General features: G+C 46.8%; 2 protein-coding genes across 2 annotated transcripts in view; both read left to right on the top strand.

Moving 5' to 3' along the window:
- The window catches only part of CYSRT1 (cysteine rich tail 1), a 115,440-nt gene that overhangs the window by 43,873 nt on the left and 53,505 nt on the right, over nucleotides 1–18,062 (top strand). The window lies entirely within an intron of this gene.
- LOC122919685 lies at nucleotides 10,416–15,911 on the top strand. Its single transcript, XM_044268859.1, has 2 exons — nucleotides 10,416–12,268; nucleotides 15,364–15,911. Exons 1-2 carry the CDS (start codon nucleotides 10,903–10,905, stop codon nucleotides 15,366–15,368), a joined length of 1,371 nt encoding a protein of 456 aa, XP_044124794.1. The 5' UTR covers nucleotides 10,416–10,902; the 3' UTR covers nucleotides 15,369–15,911.

The following is an 18,062-nucleotide window of genomic DNA, read 5'->3' as shown; positions in this document are numbered from 1 at the left end:
TGGATACATGGATCGGATCCACAAAACGCATGCTGACGTCTGAATGGAGCCTTACAGGGGGGTTATCAATGACAGGGGGTGATCAGGGTAATCAGGGTGATCACCCCCCTGTCACTGATCACCCCCCCTGTAAGGCTCCATTCAGACATCCGCATGATTTTTTACGGATCCATGGATCGGATCCACAAAACGCATGCGGACGTCTGAATGGAGCCTTACAGGGGGGTTATCAATGACAGGGGGGTGATCAGGGAGTGTATATGGGTGATCACCCGCCTGTCATTGATCACCCCCTGTAAGGCTCCATTCAGACGTCCGCATGTGTTTTGCGGATCCGATCCATGTATCCATGGATCCGTAAAAATCATGCGGACGTCTGAATGGAGCCTTACAGAGAAGTGATCAATGACAGGGGGTGATCAGGGAGTGTATATGGGTGATCACCCGCCTGTCATTGATCACCCCCCTGTAAGGCTCCATTCAGACGTCCGTATGCTTTTTGCGGATCCGATCCATGTATCCGTGGATCCGTAAAAATCATACGGACGTCTGAACGGAGCCTGACAGGGGGGGTGATCAATGACAGGGCGGTGATCAATGACAGGGGGTGATCAGGGAGTGTATATGGGTGATCACCCGCCTGTCATTGATCACCCCCCTGTAAGGCTCCATTCAGACGTCCGTATGCTTTTTGCGGATCCGATCCATGTATCCGTGGATCCGTAAAAATCATGCGGACGTCTGAACGGAGCCTGACAGGGGGGGTGATCAATGACAGGGCGGTGATCAATGACAGGGGGGTGATCAGGGAGTTTATATGGGGTGATCAGGGGTTTATAAGGGGTTAATAAGTGACGGGGGGGGGGGGTGTAGTGTAGTGTTTGGTGCGACTGTACTGACCTACCTGAGTCCTCTGGTGGTCGATCCTAACAAAAGGGACCACCAGAGGACCAGGTAGGAGGTATATTAGACGCTGTTATGAAAACAGCGTCTAATATACCTGTTAGGGGTTAAAAAATTCGGATCTCCAGCCTGCCAGCGAGCGATCGCCGCTGGCAGGCTGGAGATCCACTCGCTTACCTTCCGTTCCTGTGAGCGCGCGCGCCTGTGTGCGCGCGTTCACAGGAAATCTCGGCTCACGCGAGATGACGCCAATCGGCGTTAGCGTAGCCTGGGAGCGCCGCAGAGATGACGCCTTTCGGCGTTAGAGTAGCGGTAAGTGGTTAAGTTGGAGGCGGCAGGTGGTGGAAAGGGCTTGGATGTGCGGTCTGAAGGAGAGGGCAGAATCCAAGGTCGCTCCAAGGCAGTGGGCTTGGTTGACCGGGGAGAGTGTGCAGCCATTGATTGTGATAAATAGGTCTGTTAGGGGGGTTGAGCAAGATGGGGGAAAGATGATGAATTCTGTTTTATCCATGTTAAGTTTTGGAAAGCGAGAGGGGAAGGAGGATGATATGGAAGATAGACATTGTGGGATTCTGGATAGTAAGGTGGTGATGTCTGGACCAGAGAGGTAGATTTGTGTGTCGTCAGCATAAGAGTGATACTGAAAGCCATGGGACTCTATCAGCTGTCCCAGGCCGAAAGTGTAGATAGAGAAGAGCAGAGGTCCTAGGACAGAGCCTTGTGGGACACCAACAGAGAGGGACTGAGACGAGGAGGTGGTGAGGGAGTGGGAGACGCTAAACGTCCAGTCTGTGAGGTATGATGTGATCCAGGAGAGGGCCAGGACAGTGATGCCAAGAGATGAGAGTTTGCAACAGAAGGGAGTAGTCGACAGTGTCGAAGGCAGAGGACAGGTCAAGGAGGAGGAGGACAGAGTATTGTTTCTTGGTTTTGGCTGTTAGTAGGTCATTGGTGACTTTGGTAAGGGCAGTCTCAGTCAAATGGCGGGGTTAGAAGCCAGATTGTAGGCGGTCAAAGAGGGAGCATGAGGAGAGGTGAGAGGACAGTTCAGAATGGACAAGTTCAAGTAGCTTTGAGGCAAATGGAAGAAGTGATATGGGGCCATAACTGGACAAAGAAGATGGGTCAAGTGAAGGCTTTTTGAGGATGGGTGTAATGGAGGCATGTTTAAAACCAGAGAGGAAGACACCAGAGGTTAGTGATAGGTTGAAGAGATGAGTTAGGGCTGGGATAAACACTGTGGTGAGGTTAGGGATGAGGTGGGATGGGATTGGGTCAAGTGCACAGGTGGTCAGATGTGATCTGGAGAGTAGGGTGGAGAGTTTTTCTTCTGTAATGGCGGAGAAGCGGGTTTTGGGAGAAGAGGACCGAGCAGTTGTGTAGAGGGTCTGTGGGGACTGTGTAGTGAAGCTTTCTCTGATGTTGATCATCTTTTGTTTGAAGTATGTGGCAAAGTCCTCAGCTGAGATGAGAGGAGAGGGTGGGGGCGCTGGGGGACGGAGAAGTTGTTTAGGGCTGTGGGACAGGGAAGATATGAGAGATGAGAAGTCGCCTGTTTTGCTTTATTGAGTGAGGATTTGAAAATGAGGAGGGGTTGCTTGTATGCGGTGAAGTGATCCTAAGGCTCTATTCACACGTCCGTGGAATGGGTCCGCATCCGTTCCGCAATTTCCGGAACAGGTGCGGACCCATTCTTTCTCAATGGTGCAGGAATGGAAGCGGAGAGCACACAGTGTGCTATCCGCATCCGCATTTCCAGAGCGCGGCCCGATCTCCCGGTCTGCAGCTCTGGAAAAAAATAGAACATGTCCTATTCTTGTCTGCAATTGCGGACAAGAATAGGCAGTTCTATGTGGGTGCAGGCCAGGTGTATTGCGGATCCGCAATACACCACGGACGTGTAAATGGGATTTCTTCCATCGCCGCTCAGCAGCCCTGGAAGCTTGTCTGAGTTATTTTGGTCAGGTTGGTGTGCCAGGGTTGTCTGTTGATTTTTCGGGTTTTGTTGTGTGAGGGGGGCAACAGTGTCCAGAGCTGTACTTATTGTGGTGTTATATAGGGTGGTGGAAGAATCTGGGTCTTGGAGGGAACAGATGGTAGAGAGTGGCAGAAGAGAGTCAGAAAGCAAGCGAAAGTCGAGATGTTTAAGGTTCCTGCGGGGGTGTGCTAGTGTGTGGACCGGGGGAGCTGCAGAGGAGACCAGTGAAGAGAAGGTGAGTAGGTTGTGGTCAGATAGGGGGAGAGGTTCATGAGAAAGGTTAGATAGAGAGCAGAGGCGGGTAAAGATAAGATCCAGAGTGTGGGTGGGAGCGGAGGACCACTGTGAGAGGCCGAAGGAGGAAGAGAGCGATAGGAGTTTAGAGGCGACTGAGTGGCAGGTGTCAATAGGGATGTTGAAGTCACCCATGATGATAGTGGGGATGTCGGCAGAAAGTGTAGGAGCCAGGTGTTAAAGTGGTCAAGAAAGATGGTGGCTGGGCCTGGAGGGCGGTAAATGACGGCTACTTGAAGGTTGGAGGGCAGAGTAGATACAAACAGAGTGTACTTCAAATGAAGTGAGTGTAATGGAGGGTGGCAGTGGAGTTGGGCTGTAAGAGCAGGTGTCTGATAGGAGAAGACCAACTCCTCCACCATATTTGCAGCCGGGGCAGGGGGTGTGAGTGAAATGAAATCTGCTATAGGAGAATGCAGTAGGGGAGGAGGTGTGGGAGGGTGTCAGCCATGTTTCTGTGAGACCCAGAAAGGAAAGTTTTTGAGAGATGAAAAGATCATGAATGTTGGACAGTTTGTTACAGACAGAGCGTGCATTCCATAATGCTTCTGCAAGAGGAACCAAAGGAGCAGGGGGCAGAGGGATGGTTATTAGGTTTAAGGGGTTGCAGAAATTTGTAGACGGAGATTTGTACTGGGACATGGAGGTGATAGCGGGTATTTGCTGAGGGGGGCCTGGATTTGGAGAGATATCACCAGCAATAAGGAGAAGCAGAGAAAGTGTTAATAAATGAGAATAAGAGAGGGCAGGAGGTATCTGTGTGTGTTTGGGAAGGAAGTGTTTTACATTGCCAAACAGGTTTGTGCAAGCGTCAGATGAGAAGGTAAGATGGAGGGAGAGATGAATAGTTCCTTGCTGGGTGAATGGATGTTGGGGTATTTCATGAGGTTGTGGAAAAGTGGGAAGAGTAAGATGAAAAAGTGAAACATTGTTTGCATTAACTATTTCTGTAATCACCTGTGGTCCCCTTCTGGTTCAATTCTGGTTTAATTTGGTATGTGCACTTAAAGAGTTGCACTGAAAAGACCCAAGGACTTAGATTTATACCACTCAGAGTTCAATCAGGTGTGACCAAGAGGGGAGGGGGCTACATATGGCCTAATCAAGGGAGGACCAGATACAGGGTGGAATAGTCAATGTAAACAAATACTCCATAAATCCAGCAGGGAAACTGTAGACATCCCAGGGAATGAGAAGGAAAGATGAGGGGTGTGGACAATATCAGACTGTGGAAAAGCTGGGTGCAGCAGTTAGCTTCAATGTAGACATACCTGGAGAGGAGAGAATTGGGTGATGGTCAGTAAGCAGTGATGACAAAGTGGGTTCCATATCCATAATATTACATTCTGGTATAATTCGGTATGTGCACTTAAAGAGTTGCACTTGAAAGATGTTGCATTGAAAAGACCAAGCTTACATATTCTGAGTTTTTTATGGGGTTTGTGACCATAATGCATTGCAGCTCCAGGGTGAGGGGGGTTAAATCCATAACACCCTCTGCCTCATGTGCCCCCCTGATCAGGTCAGTAGGTGAGAGATAAGGACCTCGTCTGTCCTCCTCATATGAATTTCACGTGCTGATAGGAAATATTTTTAAAGCCGTTCCCTTGCAGCTTGTAAAGCAGATAAGGCAGGAATTACTGGAGCTGTACCCAGACCCGAGGCGTTGGCTGCCCGCGTCCTGCGCCAGGCTCCTAATAACAGTACCAGCCTCTTAGTTCTAGACAATGTCCCCTGAAAATGCCCAAACCCAAGACTGTATTCCTGGGTGACAACCAGTATGGCCGCCCACAGAGGGTTTGTCACCCACCTTTCCTACACCCCTGAATGGTAGAAGGGTGGGTAAGAATTACCTTTCAGGAGACAACCCTTAGGAGCTTGTTATGGTGGCCATATTGGTTGTCACCCAACTTTCCGAGAAGTAAACCTGACAGGTCCATGTACAGCATGATCTACACTGGGGATCTCCAGCATATTGGGAGTTGTAGTTTCATAACCATAGGCTGGTTATGAAACTTTCTCATGGTACAAGTAGTAAAGGGTTAAGTGTATAATATTTTTTATGTTATTTTTTGCAATCCAAATAGATAAAAAAAATTGTGTTGTAGAACTTCTTGATATACTGAACCTTCAGAGCTTCATCTCCTCTGCATAGCCATGGATGTACATGATACAATTCTGTCTGCCTGCAGTCACCACTAGAGGGAGCTCACTGCATACAGGTTATACATAGAACTCAAGCTCCACCTAGCAGTTGCTACAGAAGGACAGAATTTTATGATATGGCTGTGACTATGTTGGGCAATCCAGGGCAGTCCTCAGTAACAGTATGAGTGACAGGATAGAATCAGAGCGCTGCCCTGTGCGCCCGTAGATACGGCGGTAGATGGTGTATATAGTGCAGTATACAGCAGGCAGGTCCTATAGGTCAGATAATATTCCACTGCTGGGGTGGGAGGACTTCCAGGAACAGATTCATCATCCATGTGAGTCCTGCTACATACATGAGACATTTCAGAACATCATGACAAACGCCTGTGTGGTCCCAGACATGGTCACAGCTCAGCCGGTCACACAGCCAGATTTACAGAGGGACAAAGGGGTCAGTGACGGGAATGTCTTGTACACACGACACCAAACACATTCTGTACCGAGGGTCAACACAGGAGGCGATTACTGCGAGTGCTCCACATACCTGACTGACCGCTACCACCTCTACACGGACAGCACGGGAAAGCAATGCAAGGCACGCCAGAGAATGAGAGTATAAGCCATCATATATACCCTCAGGGGCAGTAATATTGTATTTATATACGTGTACATAGGAGCAGTATTATAGTAGTTATATTCTTGTACATAGGAGGCAGTATTATAGTAGTTATATCCTTGTACATAGGAGCAGTATTATAGTAGTTATATTCTTGTACATAGGAGCAGTATTATAGTAGTTATATTCCTGTACATAGGAGCAGTATTATAGTAGTTATATTCTTGTACACAGGAGCAGTATTATAGTAGTTATATTCTTGTATATAGGAGCAGTATTATAGTAGTTATATTCTTGTACATAGGAGCAGTATTATAGTAGTTATATTCTTGTACACAGGAGCAGTAAGTATATATAGAGCAGATTATAGAGTTATATTCTTGTACATAGGAGCAGTATTATAGTAGTTATATTCTTGTACATAGGAGCAGTATTATAGTAGTTATATTCTTGTACATAGGAGGCTGTATTATAGTAGTTATATTCTTGTACATAGAGCAGTATTATAGTAGTTATATTCTTGTACATAGGAGCAGTATTATAGCAGTTATATTCTTGTATATAGGAGCAGTATTATAGTAGTTATATTCTTGTACATAGGAGCAGTATTATAGTAGTTATATTCTTGTACATAGGAGCAGTATTATAGTAGTTATATTCTTGTACATAGGAGGCAGTATTATAGTAGTTATATTCTTGTACATAGGAGCAGTATTATAGTAGTTATATTCTTGTACATAGGAGCAGTATTATAGCAGTTATATTCTTGTACATAGGAGCAGTATTATAGTAGTTATATTCTTGTACTATAGGAGCAGTATTATAGTAGTTATATTCTTGTACATAGAGCAGTATTATAGTAGTTATATTCTTATACATAGGAGCAATATTATAGTAGTTATATTCTTGTACATAGGAGCAGTATTATAGTAGTTATATTCTTGTACATAGGGCAGTATTATAGTAGTTATATTCTTGTACATAGGAGCAGTATTATAGTAGTTATATTCTTGTACATAGGGGGCAGTATTATAGTAGTTATATTCTTGTACATAGGAGCAGTATTATAGTAGTTATATTCTTGTACATAGGAGGCAGTATTATAGTAGTTAAAATTTTGTACATAAGAGGCAGTATTATAGTAGTTATATTCTTGTACATAGCAGTATTATAGTAGTTATATTCTTGTACATAGGAGGCAGTATTATAGTAGTTATATTCTTGTACATAGGAGGCAGTATTATAGTAGTTATATTCTTGGTCATAGGAGCAGTATTATAGTAGTTATATTCTTGTACATAGGAGGCAGTATTATAGTAGTTATATTCTTGGTCATAGGAGCAGTATTATAGTAGTTATATTCTTGGTCATAGGAGCAGTATTATAGTAGTTATATTCTTGGTCATAGGAGCAGTATTATAGTAGTTATATTCTTGTACATAGGAGGCAGTATTATAGTACTTATAGTCTTGTACATAGGGGCAGTATTATAGTAGTTATATTCTTGTACATAGGAGCAGTATTATAGTAGTTATATTCTTGTACATAGGAGCAGTATTATAGTAGTTATATTCTTGTACATAGGGGGCAGTATTATAGTAGTTATATTCTTGTACATAGGAGGCAGTATTATAGTAGTTATATTCTTGGTCATAGGAGGCAGTATTATAGTAGTTATATTCTTGTACATAGGAGGCAGTATTATAGTAGTTATATTCTTGTACATAGGGGGCAGTATTATAGTAGTTATATTCTTGTACATAGGAGGCAGTATTATAGTAGTTATATTCTTGTACATAGGAGGCAGTATTATAGTAGTTATATTCTTGTACATAGGAGGCAGTATTATAGTAGTTATATTCTTGGTCATAGGAGCAGTATTATAGTAGTTATATTCTTGTACATAGGAGGCAGTATTATAGTAGTTATATTCTTGTACATAGGAGGCAGTATTATAGTAGTTATATTCTTGTACATAGGGGCAGTATTATAGTAGTTATATTCTTGTACATAGGAGCAGTATTATAGTAGTTATATTCTTGTACATAGGAGGCAGTATTATAGTAGTTAATTCTTGTACATAGAGGCAGTATTATAGTAGTTATATTCTTGTACATAGCAGTATTATAGTAGTTATATTCTTGTACATAGGAGGCAGTATTATAGTAGTTATATTCTTGTACATAGGAGCAGTATTATAGTAGTAGTTATATTCTTGTACATAGGGGCAGTATTATAGTAGTTATATTCTTGTACATAGGAGCAGTATTATAGTAGTTATATTCTTGTACATAGGAGGCAGTATTATAGTAGTTATATTCTTGTACATAAGAGGCAGTATTGTATTGGTTATATTCTTGTACATAGCAGTATTATAGTAGTTATATTCTTGTACATAGCAGTATTATAGTAGTTATATTCTTGTACATAGGAGGCAGTATTATAGTAGTTATATTCTTGTACATAGGAGCAGTATTATATAGTAGTTATATTCTTGTACATAGGGGCAGTATTATTCTAGTTATATTCTTGTACATAGGAGCAGTATTATAGTAGTTATATTCTTGTACATAGGAGGCAGTATTATAGTAGTTATATTCTTATACATAGGAGCAGTATTATAGTAGTTATATTCTTGTACATAGGAGCAGTATTATAGTAGTTATATTCTTGTACATAAGAGGCAGTTTTGTATTAGTTATATTCTTGTACATAGCAGTATTATAGTAGTTATATTCTTGTATAAAGGAGCAGTATAATAGTAGTTATAGTCTTGTACATAGGAGCAGTATTATAGTAGTTATATTCTTGTACATAGGAGGCAGTATTATAGTAGTTATATTCCTGTACATAGGGGCTGTATTATAGTAGTTATATTCTTGTACATAGGAGCAGTATTATAGTAGTTATATTCTTGTACATAGGGGGCAGTATTATAGTAGTTATATTCTTGCACATAGGAGCAGTATTATAGTCGTTATATTCTTGTACATAGGAGCAGTATTATAGTAGTTATATTCCTGTACATAGGAGGCAGTATTATAGTAGTTATATTCTTGTACATAGGAGCAGTATTATAGTAGGTATATTCCTGTACATAGGAGGCAGTATTATAGTAGTTATATTCTTGTACATAGGAGCAGTATTATAGTAGTTATATTCTTGTACATAGGAGAAGTATTATAGTAGTTATATTCTTGTACATAGGAGCAGTATTATAGTAGTTATATTCTTGTACTTAGGAGCAGTATTATAGTAGGTATATTCCTGTACATAGGAGGCAGTATTATAGTAGTTATATTCTTGTACATAGGAGCAGTATTATAGTAGTTATATTCTTGTACATAGGAGAAGTATTATAGTAGTTATATTCTTGTACATAGGGGCTGTATTATAGTAGTTATATTCTTGTACATAGAAGGCAGTATTATAGTAGTTATATTCTTGTAGGTGGGATTAGTATAAACAGGAAAGTGACATCCAGGGGGTTATTTATTAAGACCAGCATTTTAGACACCGCTCTTAATATCCCCTATATCTGGGGGTGGATCCGCTGTAGTAATGAGGTGGCGCCGGCCTCCAAATAACTTCAGCGCATCCAGCGTCATTCTAAACGTAACATGGCTTCCTTGCTGTCTTACATTCAGACTATTTTCTATGCCTATCAGGCGTAGAAAATGATGAGTGAGACAGTCTTGGCGGCTCATCCCCTTCCCCGCTGACTCCAGGTCTTAAAAGAAAAAGTGGCCGTGGCTTTGCACCGCAATCTGTGCCAGAAATATGCCTAATATAGATGTACTTCTGCATAATAAATGACCCCCCCTCCCTCCTGTTTTGCCACAATATTGCACTCAGACCACTTGTCTCTTTTCTTCCTCCGCAGAGGGATGGTTTCTGTGTTTTGTCCTGGGACATGATGGGAGTGATGCTCCAGACAGAGATACATTATCTTTAGCACTATGTGACAGGAGTTCCCCTTTAAGTTGTGACATACAGGACTCCACTGTAGGTGTGGGATAACTATAGAGCGGTAACGTATGATTACCCGCAGTGAGGAAACGCAGGAAATAACTCAGGCTTGTATTTCATACACCTACAGGTTTATTTCTCTGCTGTAAGTAAACTTCCTGCCAGTTTTTCATACTTGAACGATCAGGGCGTCTTGTATATTTAAAGGAGACGTTCAGCGGGATTTTATCCCAGGACACGGAGGCTCATATTGCTGTCTCTCTCTTTACTGAGATTCCATAGCAGCAAAGAAAAAACTTTAAACATGCAGTAACCATGGCAACAAGCCCCACCCTGTCACTCCCAGTGTCCATATAACCCCTGGTCACACTGGAGCAGTCCTCTTTCTTTGCTGCTCCAGTTAAGTATACACTTCCATAGCAGTTGTTATGCCCTGAGGGGTTCCCACTTGGCATCCCTTGGGGCATCATATCATATCGTATTGTATATATATATATATTGTTAGTATATTCTGTGACCTACAGTTTGGTTTCTGGGGTTTTTCGCCCGTATTAGTGCGTTTTTTCGCTTATTTGTAGGGTATTATTATTTCCATTTACCCCTCCGTCGCCGCTCCCCGCCGTTGCGGCGTTCTCTGCTGCGGCTGGGGAGGAGCGGGCACTCCGTTCTACCTATTTTCAAGTGCGGGGGTATTACCTCTTACCCCTCATCTTCCAGACCTGCGCTGCTAGTCCGCACTTCAGGGGGAGGCGGCGCCATTTCGCGCGCTTCTTCTCTTCTTCTCCTTCCTCCTCAGTCTCGCGAGATCTCGGGCGCTAGCTGCGGCCGAGGTCTCGCGGGATTTCGTGTGGTGTGCTGTCCGGAGCGGTTTCTCCTGCCTCAACGGAGCCTCCTGCAGCGCCGGTCCTGCTGTTTTACGGTCTGCTGCTTTTCTGTCCGCCTATTTCCTTCCTTTTCTCCTCCTGCCTTCACAGGGTGATTAACCCTAGTTATGTCGCGCCATTCCCGCTCCCGCTCCCCCAATGTCGGTCCCTCTCAGGACCTGGAGGCCAGGGCCCACGTTTCCCCCTCAGCTAGGAGGTCTAGTCTCCCTACCAGGGAACCCCCTATTGTGGATGCCCAGAGCTTGGTCATTCAGCGCTCGATTTCAAGCGCTATCATGTCTGCCATGGGGTCAATGTCCACGGCAATTTCACAGTCTGTGACTCAAGCCCTAGCTGTTCAGCCCCCTCATGCCTCCAGAACAACGGAGAATGATGGCAATGTTCCATCCACTGACAACGCGCTAAGGTCGCGTAAAAGAGCCTGTCCGCGCCAGGCAGAACGTGCGCGAGGTTGGAAGTCGGCGCGGTCACAGCCCGAACGTGTTTCTGACTCTGATAGAGAGTCTGATGAGGAGGCACAGCGCTACTCCCTGCATGGCTCAGAGGAGGATTTGACCGGGGTCGCGGTTGATCCGGTGGATGTAGATTTGCCGCCGCCCCCTACTGCGGCATTCCCGGACGCCCCGTCTGGGTCCGCGGATCCTCTTTTGGATCCGTTGGGGGATCCTATGTTTGATCCCAATGCCTTACACCACCCGCGGTCTTCTGAGTGGCTCCCTGCCACGCATGTGGCCCAATACATTGAATCTATGGCCCGTAAGCCTCTCACAAAGGAGGCACGTACAAAGCTGCGGGCTGAATGCCCTAGACCCCTGATCCCGCATAAGGTTTGCGAGACGCCGGTGGTGGACCCGAAGATGGTCCAGTTTTTGACTAAGACAGGGTTTAATCCCCGTAAAGGCCTGGATTCCGCCCTTAGGGCATGCCAGGATAAAGTGCTGGACATTATGGGGCCACTGGCCAAAATTCTGGATATGGCCGAAGCGGCCAGGGCGGCTGGTAGTCAGGTCGACCCTGAGGAGTTAACTGGATGGGCTCAGAGGGCAGTTTGCCTTACGGGCAACGCTAACACCTCGTTAGCAATAGAACGGCGCAAAGCGCTTCTTATGAAAATTGAGCCGAAACTGGCTAATTTGGCCATTTCTGAGGCGGGCAAGGATGCCCAGGGGCTCCTCTTTGGAGAGCCTTTTATTAAGGAGCTTGGGAAATACGTTGGGGCTTTTACTGCCCTTGATAAGGCGCAAGCGTCCATGCGTAAGGTTTTCCCAAACCGTTTTTCAGCCAGGGCCGGCAGTTTCAGGGGCCGTCTGCCCGGCCGCTCCTCCTCCTATGCCCGTGGTTCGGGCAGAGGCTCCTTTGGCCACAGATCCTCGTTGCAGGACCAGCAACATCAGCCTTCCTTTTTTCCTACCCGGGGAGGCTATAACCGCGGCAGAGGATTCCGTGGACACCCTGGATCCAGGAAACCATACGGTGAGTCAATTGTTCAATGTCCCTCCGAGGTCCAATTGTCCTGTGGGGGGAAGACTCCGGCTCTTTTCCCATGCGTGGAGAAAAGTTACTTCCGACCCGTGGATTCTTTCCACGATCAGGGGTTTTGTGATCGAGTTGGTGTCAAATCCCGTGGGGCTTGCCCCCCCTTGTACCCGCATGCCGTCCGGGCCCGCCCGCACCCTCATAGAGTCGGAGCTCTCGGCTCTTTGGGACAAAGGGGCGATAGAGTTGGCTCCCGAAGACACCTTGGGGGTCTTGAGCAGCATCTTTTTAGTGCAGAAAAAAGGGGGTCAGCTGCGCCCCGTCATCAATCTGAAGGCTCTGAACAGTTTTGTCAGGTACCGCCATTTCAAGATGGAAGGGATTCATCTTTTGAGGGACATGCTCCTTCCGGGAGATTGGATGGCGAAGGTAGATTTGAAAGACGCCTACCTCACGGTGCCGGTGGCACCGGAGTCGAGGGATTTGTTACGCTTTGCCTGGAGAGATCAGGTGTGGCGCTTTACGTGCCTTCCCTTTGGCCTCTCCTCCGCCCCCTGGTGCTTCACCAAGCTATTACGTCCTGTGGTAGCCTGGTTGCGCAGTCGGGGGGTGCGTCTGATAGTTTACCTGGACGACATTCTGTTCATGGCGTCCAGTCCGGCCACGCTTCTGTCGCACCTTCAGTTGGCCACCTCCCTCATCTCCGGACTGGGGTTCGTCATCAATCAGGAGAAATCTTGTCTGATACCGTCCACCACTATGGAGTTTCTGGGCTTCCAGATCGACTCGGTAGCACAATCCCTCAGTCTACCGCAGTCCAAGGTTCTGAGTATTCGGAAGGAGTTGAGGCACGCTCTGGCGTTACCTCATTTATCCCTGAGACATCTGGCCCGGATAATCGGGCTGCTGGCTTCTTCCATCCAGGCAATCTTTCCTGCGCCCCTCCATTACAGGGCGCTGCAGCGCCTCAAAATTGCCCACCTTCGGGAGGGTGCATCTTATGCCGATACCATCGTGCTGGATACGGAGACCAGGCACGAGTTGAGCTGGTGGATCCACAACCTCTCAATGTGGAACGGCAGAGCAATTTTTGGCCCTCAGCCGGACCTTGTCATCGAGTCGGACGCCAGTCTCCACGGGTGGGGCGCTCATTGCAACGGCGTCTCCACCGGTGGTCCTTGGTCCCGGAGCGAATCACGGCTCCACATCAATTCCTTGGAACTGCTGGCGGGATCTCTGGCGATCCGCAGCTTTGTCAACAACACGGTCAAGGTTTGTGTCCGACTCCGCATGGACAACGTGTCGGCGGTCCGGTACATCAACTTTATGGGTGGAACGCGCTCTTCAGTGCTCACTCATTTGGCCATGGATTTTTGGGACCAATGTTTCTCCAGGGGGATCATGGTTGTCGCGGAATACCTTCCGGGGCTCCACAATGTGAGAGCAGATTGGAGTTCGCGGTATCTTTCGGATGCCAGCGACTGGAGATTGGATTCAGGGGTTTTCGATGCCGTGTCATCCATATGGGGTCCATTCTCCATCGACCTCTTTGCATCGCGCCTCAACGCTCAGCTGCCCAGATTCTTCAGCTGGCGGCCGGATCCGGAGGCGGAAGCGGTGGACGCTTTCCTCCAGGAGTGGTCGACTCCGGTCCTATACGCATTCCCTCCTTTTGCTCTAATCCCGAGGGTTCTTCTCCATATCCGCCGCCAGTCGGCGGAGCTGGTCCTCGTTTTGCCTCTGTGGAAGTCCCAGTCGTGGTTTCCCCACCTTCTGGATCTTCTCATCGCCGAGCCAGTCTTGCTCCCCGCGTTTCCCCACCTGCTCCAGGATCCGGCGGGTCGGTTTCACCCTCTACTCGTCGACGGCACTCTACACCTCCTCGCGTGCCGAGTGTCGGGGGTCCCTGGGAGGTCTCAGGAGTTTCGGAGACGGCTCGCTTCTTGCTGGCAAGCGCTTGGGCACCCGGAACCAGACGAGCTTATCGCTCGGCTTGGGATTCCTGGGCTCGTTGGTGCCTCTCAGGGAATCTGGATCCCACTGAAGCTCCTGTAACGGCTATCTTATCTTTCTTGTCGGCCTTGTTCGATGAGGGCAAGGCATATCGGACTATCAATCTGTATAGGTCTGCCATCTCGTCTAGGCACTTGGGGTTTGACGGTCGTCCGGCGGGCCAGCATCCCCTGGTCTGTAGATTGTTGCGCGGTTCGCGCCTTTCTCGTCCTCCGAGGCCGCGGTTTTCCGCTACTTGGGATGTTTCCATCGTTTTGTCCTTCCTGCAGGATTGGCCCTCTAATGACGTCCTGTCGTTAAGGCAGCTCTCGGCGAAGCTGGTCACCCTCTTGTGCTTGATCTCCTGCAAGAGGGTTTCTGACGTCCGGGCATTGGACCATGACGCCCGCTCTTTCTCGCCGGTGGGCGTGACGTTCAACATCTCCCGGCGTACGAAGACAAACATTCGCTCGGTTTCCTATCCGTATTTTCCGGAGTCTCCGCAGCTTTGTCCTGGCACTTGTCTGCAGGAATACGAACGTCGTACCGGTCGGTTGCGTGTTCCTGAGTTCCCTCATCTTTTTATCTCCTTCCGTAGACCTTTTCACCCGGTGACCAGTGTTACCCTTTCGCGTTGGGTCAAATGGGTCCTATCTCTGGCGGGTATCGACACCTCCATATTTACGGCTCATTCGGTTCGCAGTGCCTCGGCCACCTCTATGACGGTTTCTGGTGCCCGTTTAGAGGATGTTATGAGGTTAGCAGATTGGTCTAGGGCTTCTACCTTTCGTGAATTTTATTTTAGGCCACCATCTCATGCTTTCTCGTCTGTGGTGGCCCAGCTTTAAACTTGCAATATGAGCCTCCGTGTCCTGGGATAAAATTTCATGATTTTACTATTTCATGACGTAAAGTCATGATTTTATAAAGGACACGGAGGCGAGTATTGCCCTCCCGTTTTTCCCCTCCCTGGAATATCAGTTGTTTTATATGTCATAAGGATGTGTTGATTTGGTTCAGTTATATGAATCGCTTGATATGTGTTTTCCGGAGTCGGAATTGTATACTACCATATGTGTTTGTTTGGGTTTTTTTCCTAGGCTAATGTTCCAGCCAAGATGTCCGGAATTTTCGCGGCTTCGTTGCTCAAGGTTCCTGGCGGGTTGTCCGGAGTGTGCACAGTTTCGTGGGCATGTCGGATCCAAGCCTTCGTTCCAGTTGGTCTGTTCTAGTTCAAGAGACCTGAAGTCTGTTCGTCAGGCGTCCATCGGTTTGCAGTGGGTGGACCATCAAAGAAAGAGGACTGCTCCAGTGTGACCAGGGGTTATATGGACACTGGGAGTGACAGGGTGGGGCTTGTTGCCATGGTTACTGCATGTTTAAAGTTTTTTCTTTGCTGCTATGGAATCTCAGTAAAGAGAGAGACAGCAATACTCGCCTCCGTGTCCTTTATAAAATCATGACTTTACGTCATGAAATAGTAAAATCATGAAATTGTCCGTCCTCATCACAACCGGTGGCCTGTGCTATGAGCATTCTGGGGTTTAATGGAGGTTTCTGAAATTTACATTTATTTTTTTATTTTTATACTGATCACCCATGCTTTGGATCTGTCTTCAGTATCTGACTGATGGGGTCCAACACCCGGGACCCCCGCCGATCAGCTGTGAGCACTGCAGCCTTCTCTCCGCTCACCGAGCACAGCGCCATGCGTTGTATAATGGCCGCTCTTAGTAGTCACTTCAATGGGGCTGAGCTGGTCCTAGGCCACGTGACTGATGATCGTGATGTCACATGGATAAGGCAAAGCTGAGAGAAGGCCGCAGCGCTCCTGTGAGCGCCGGTGCCTTCTCAAACCGTCCGGGTGTCGGACCCCCCCCAATCAGATACAGATGACCCATTCAGAGGGTAGATCATCAGTACAAAAAACCCTGTAATAGCATCAAACATGGTATAGTGAGCACTATATGGCAATATTTGGATACTATGTGGCGGAATTATTTGGCACTGGTAATATGCAGATGTATGTGTGTTTCTACATGAATAAAAAAAATTACAATAAAATATTTTCTATCGATCACACTCAGATGGGGTGTGGGTATTACGTTTGTTTTTGGCCCTGTGACCCATTTTCTCCAGACCGCCCCCGGGGTCGCAGTTACATAGCTGACTAATAGTGTAAACCTTAGCACCTGCCGCCTGTTCACATACGGTTTCCTGCACCATATTGTTTCGCACAAGGTCTGCACATGAAGACAGGAAATGCTCGCCCACGTCTGCGCGCCGACCACAATGGTTGTAGAACCAGCACCTCCGAGACCTTGTATTCCCAGTCTGTTAATATTTCTCACTGGTTACAGAAAGTCCGCAATTATTAGTCGTGACTAAGGGTGAGCTCAGCTTAGGTGTAGTAATAAATATCTGTGTGATGATGGGGGTCGTAGGACATCAGGGCTACACCTATTGCTCCCTATTATCAGCCATTTCGGGCCGCCTATAGTCTCTTCTAATGATCATATATCGACCAAATAGGACAATTCTGGGTCATTCCCCCCCTAAAACAAGTGGGGGCAAAAATTACCCTCAAACCGGCCAGAAACTGAGCGTCTGAGTATAGTAAACGCCTCATCGCAGAAAAACATGTTTACAAGGACTTAGACGCGTGTCTTCACTTGTGCACCATATAGTGATTTTATATGACTTTTATTTGAGGCTTTCTAAACGCCATAAAAATGTGATTGGTATGGGTGCGGTACATTGCGGAGAATGGGGACAGGACGGGGTCTCAGCAGTGATTCCCCTCCTCCCCAAAGTCATGCGTCTGACATTTTTAATTGGCCGTCAAGTGTAAAAAAAAAACTTTAAATGATAGACTGCAAGAAGACCTGCAAAATACTCACTTGTGCTCCTGAGACTGACAGCGGGAAGGAGCGTTATTCTGCCATATGTGGAGCGTCCGTAGAAAGTGTGGTGGAGTAAGATGCGACAAATGTATTCAGAGGCAAAGGTCTCAAGAAATTTGGTGCACCTTTCATGTACAGATTTCACCTATAATTATGCTAGTTTCAGGCATAAGTTATAATAAATCCATCAGAGCCTCTAGGTGCAATGGTAACGCCCCAGTTGCTCCTACAGGCTCATTTGCATATAATAAACATGATTGTTCTCAGCGATGCGGGCACATATGAACATGGGACCAACACAGACGCCTTCAACTGCCAAGTGCACATGTAACCGGTCAGCCAGTGTCATAGGGACAAAACTGCTGACAGATGCCCTTTAAGCCTGTCAGAAGATGTTATTGGTCAGGTTCTCTGACAACCCCCCCCCCCCCCCCCCCACTCGTCCCTAGAAGCGGGGATAGCCTCATTAAACAAGAGGGCACCACCCCAATGGAGTGGGCAGTGTCAGAGCTTCCATCTCACATCCTATTTGGTTCCAAACATATAGGGGGTCATTTACTATCAGACATTCGCCAGCGGCCGGTGCCTCTTCATAACTCTAGCGGCTCCACTGCCAGCGCATGGGGTTATTAATAAATTACCCCCATAGTGTCTAGATTCTAGATTGCGGACTGCACAGTATGAAGCCAGCGATACACATTATTGGCTTGAACTCACTGATTTCGGCAGGAATAGGCGACCACCTCGTGTGTATAGTGGCGTCCTGTCTCATCCTCAACAGCAGATGTTGGGGGAGATTAGGATCGGACATGTTGGATTTCAGCTGCCAAATCTTTCTTGTTGTCAGGGACAGAAGCAGCGGCTTCCTCCCTGTCCGGGACACATGCATACTTGAC

Source organism: Bufo gargarizans, chromosome 9 (genome assembly GCF_014858855.1).
Source record: "Bufo gargarizans isolate SCDJY-AF-19 chromosome 9, ASM1485885v1, whole genome shotgun sequence".
Taxonomy (NCBI): Eukaryota; Metazoa; Chordata; class Amphibia; order Anura; family Bufonidae; genus Bufo; species Bufo gargarizans.
Note: the sequence above shows the minus strand (reverse complement) of the source record. Positions and strands in the feature narration are given on the sequence as shown.

Coding starts and splice junctions, on each gene's coding strand:
- LOC122919685 (XM_044268859.1), top strand. CDS start 10,903: ATGTCGCGCCATTCCCGCTCCCGCTCCCCCAATGTCGGTCCCTCTCAG.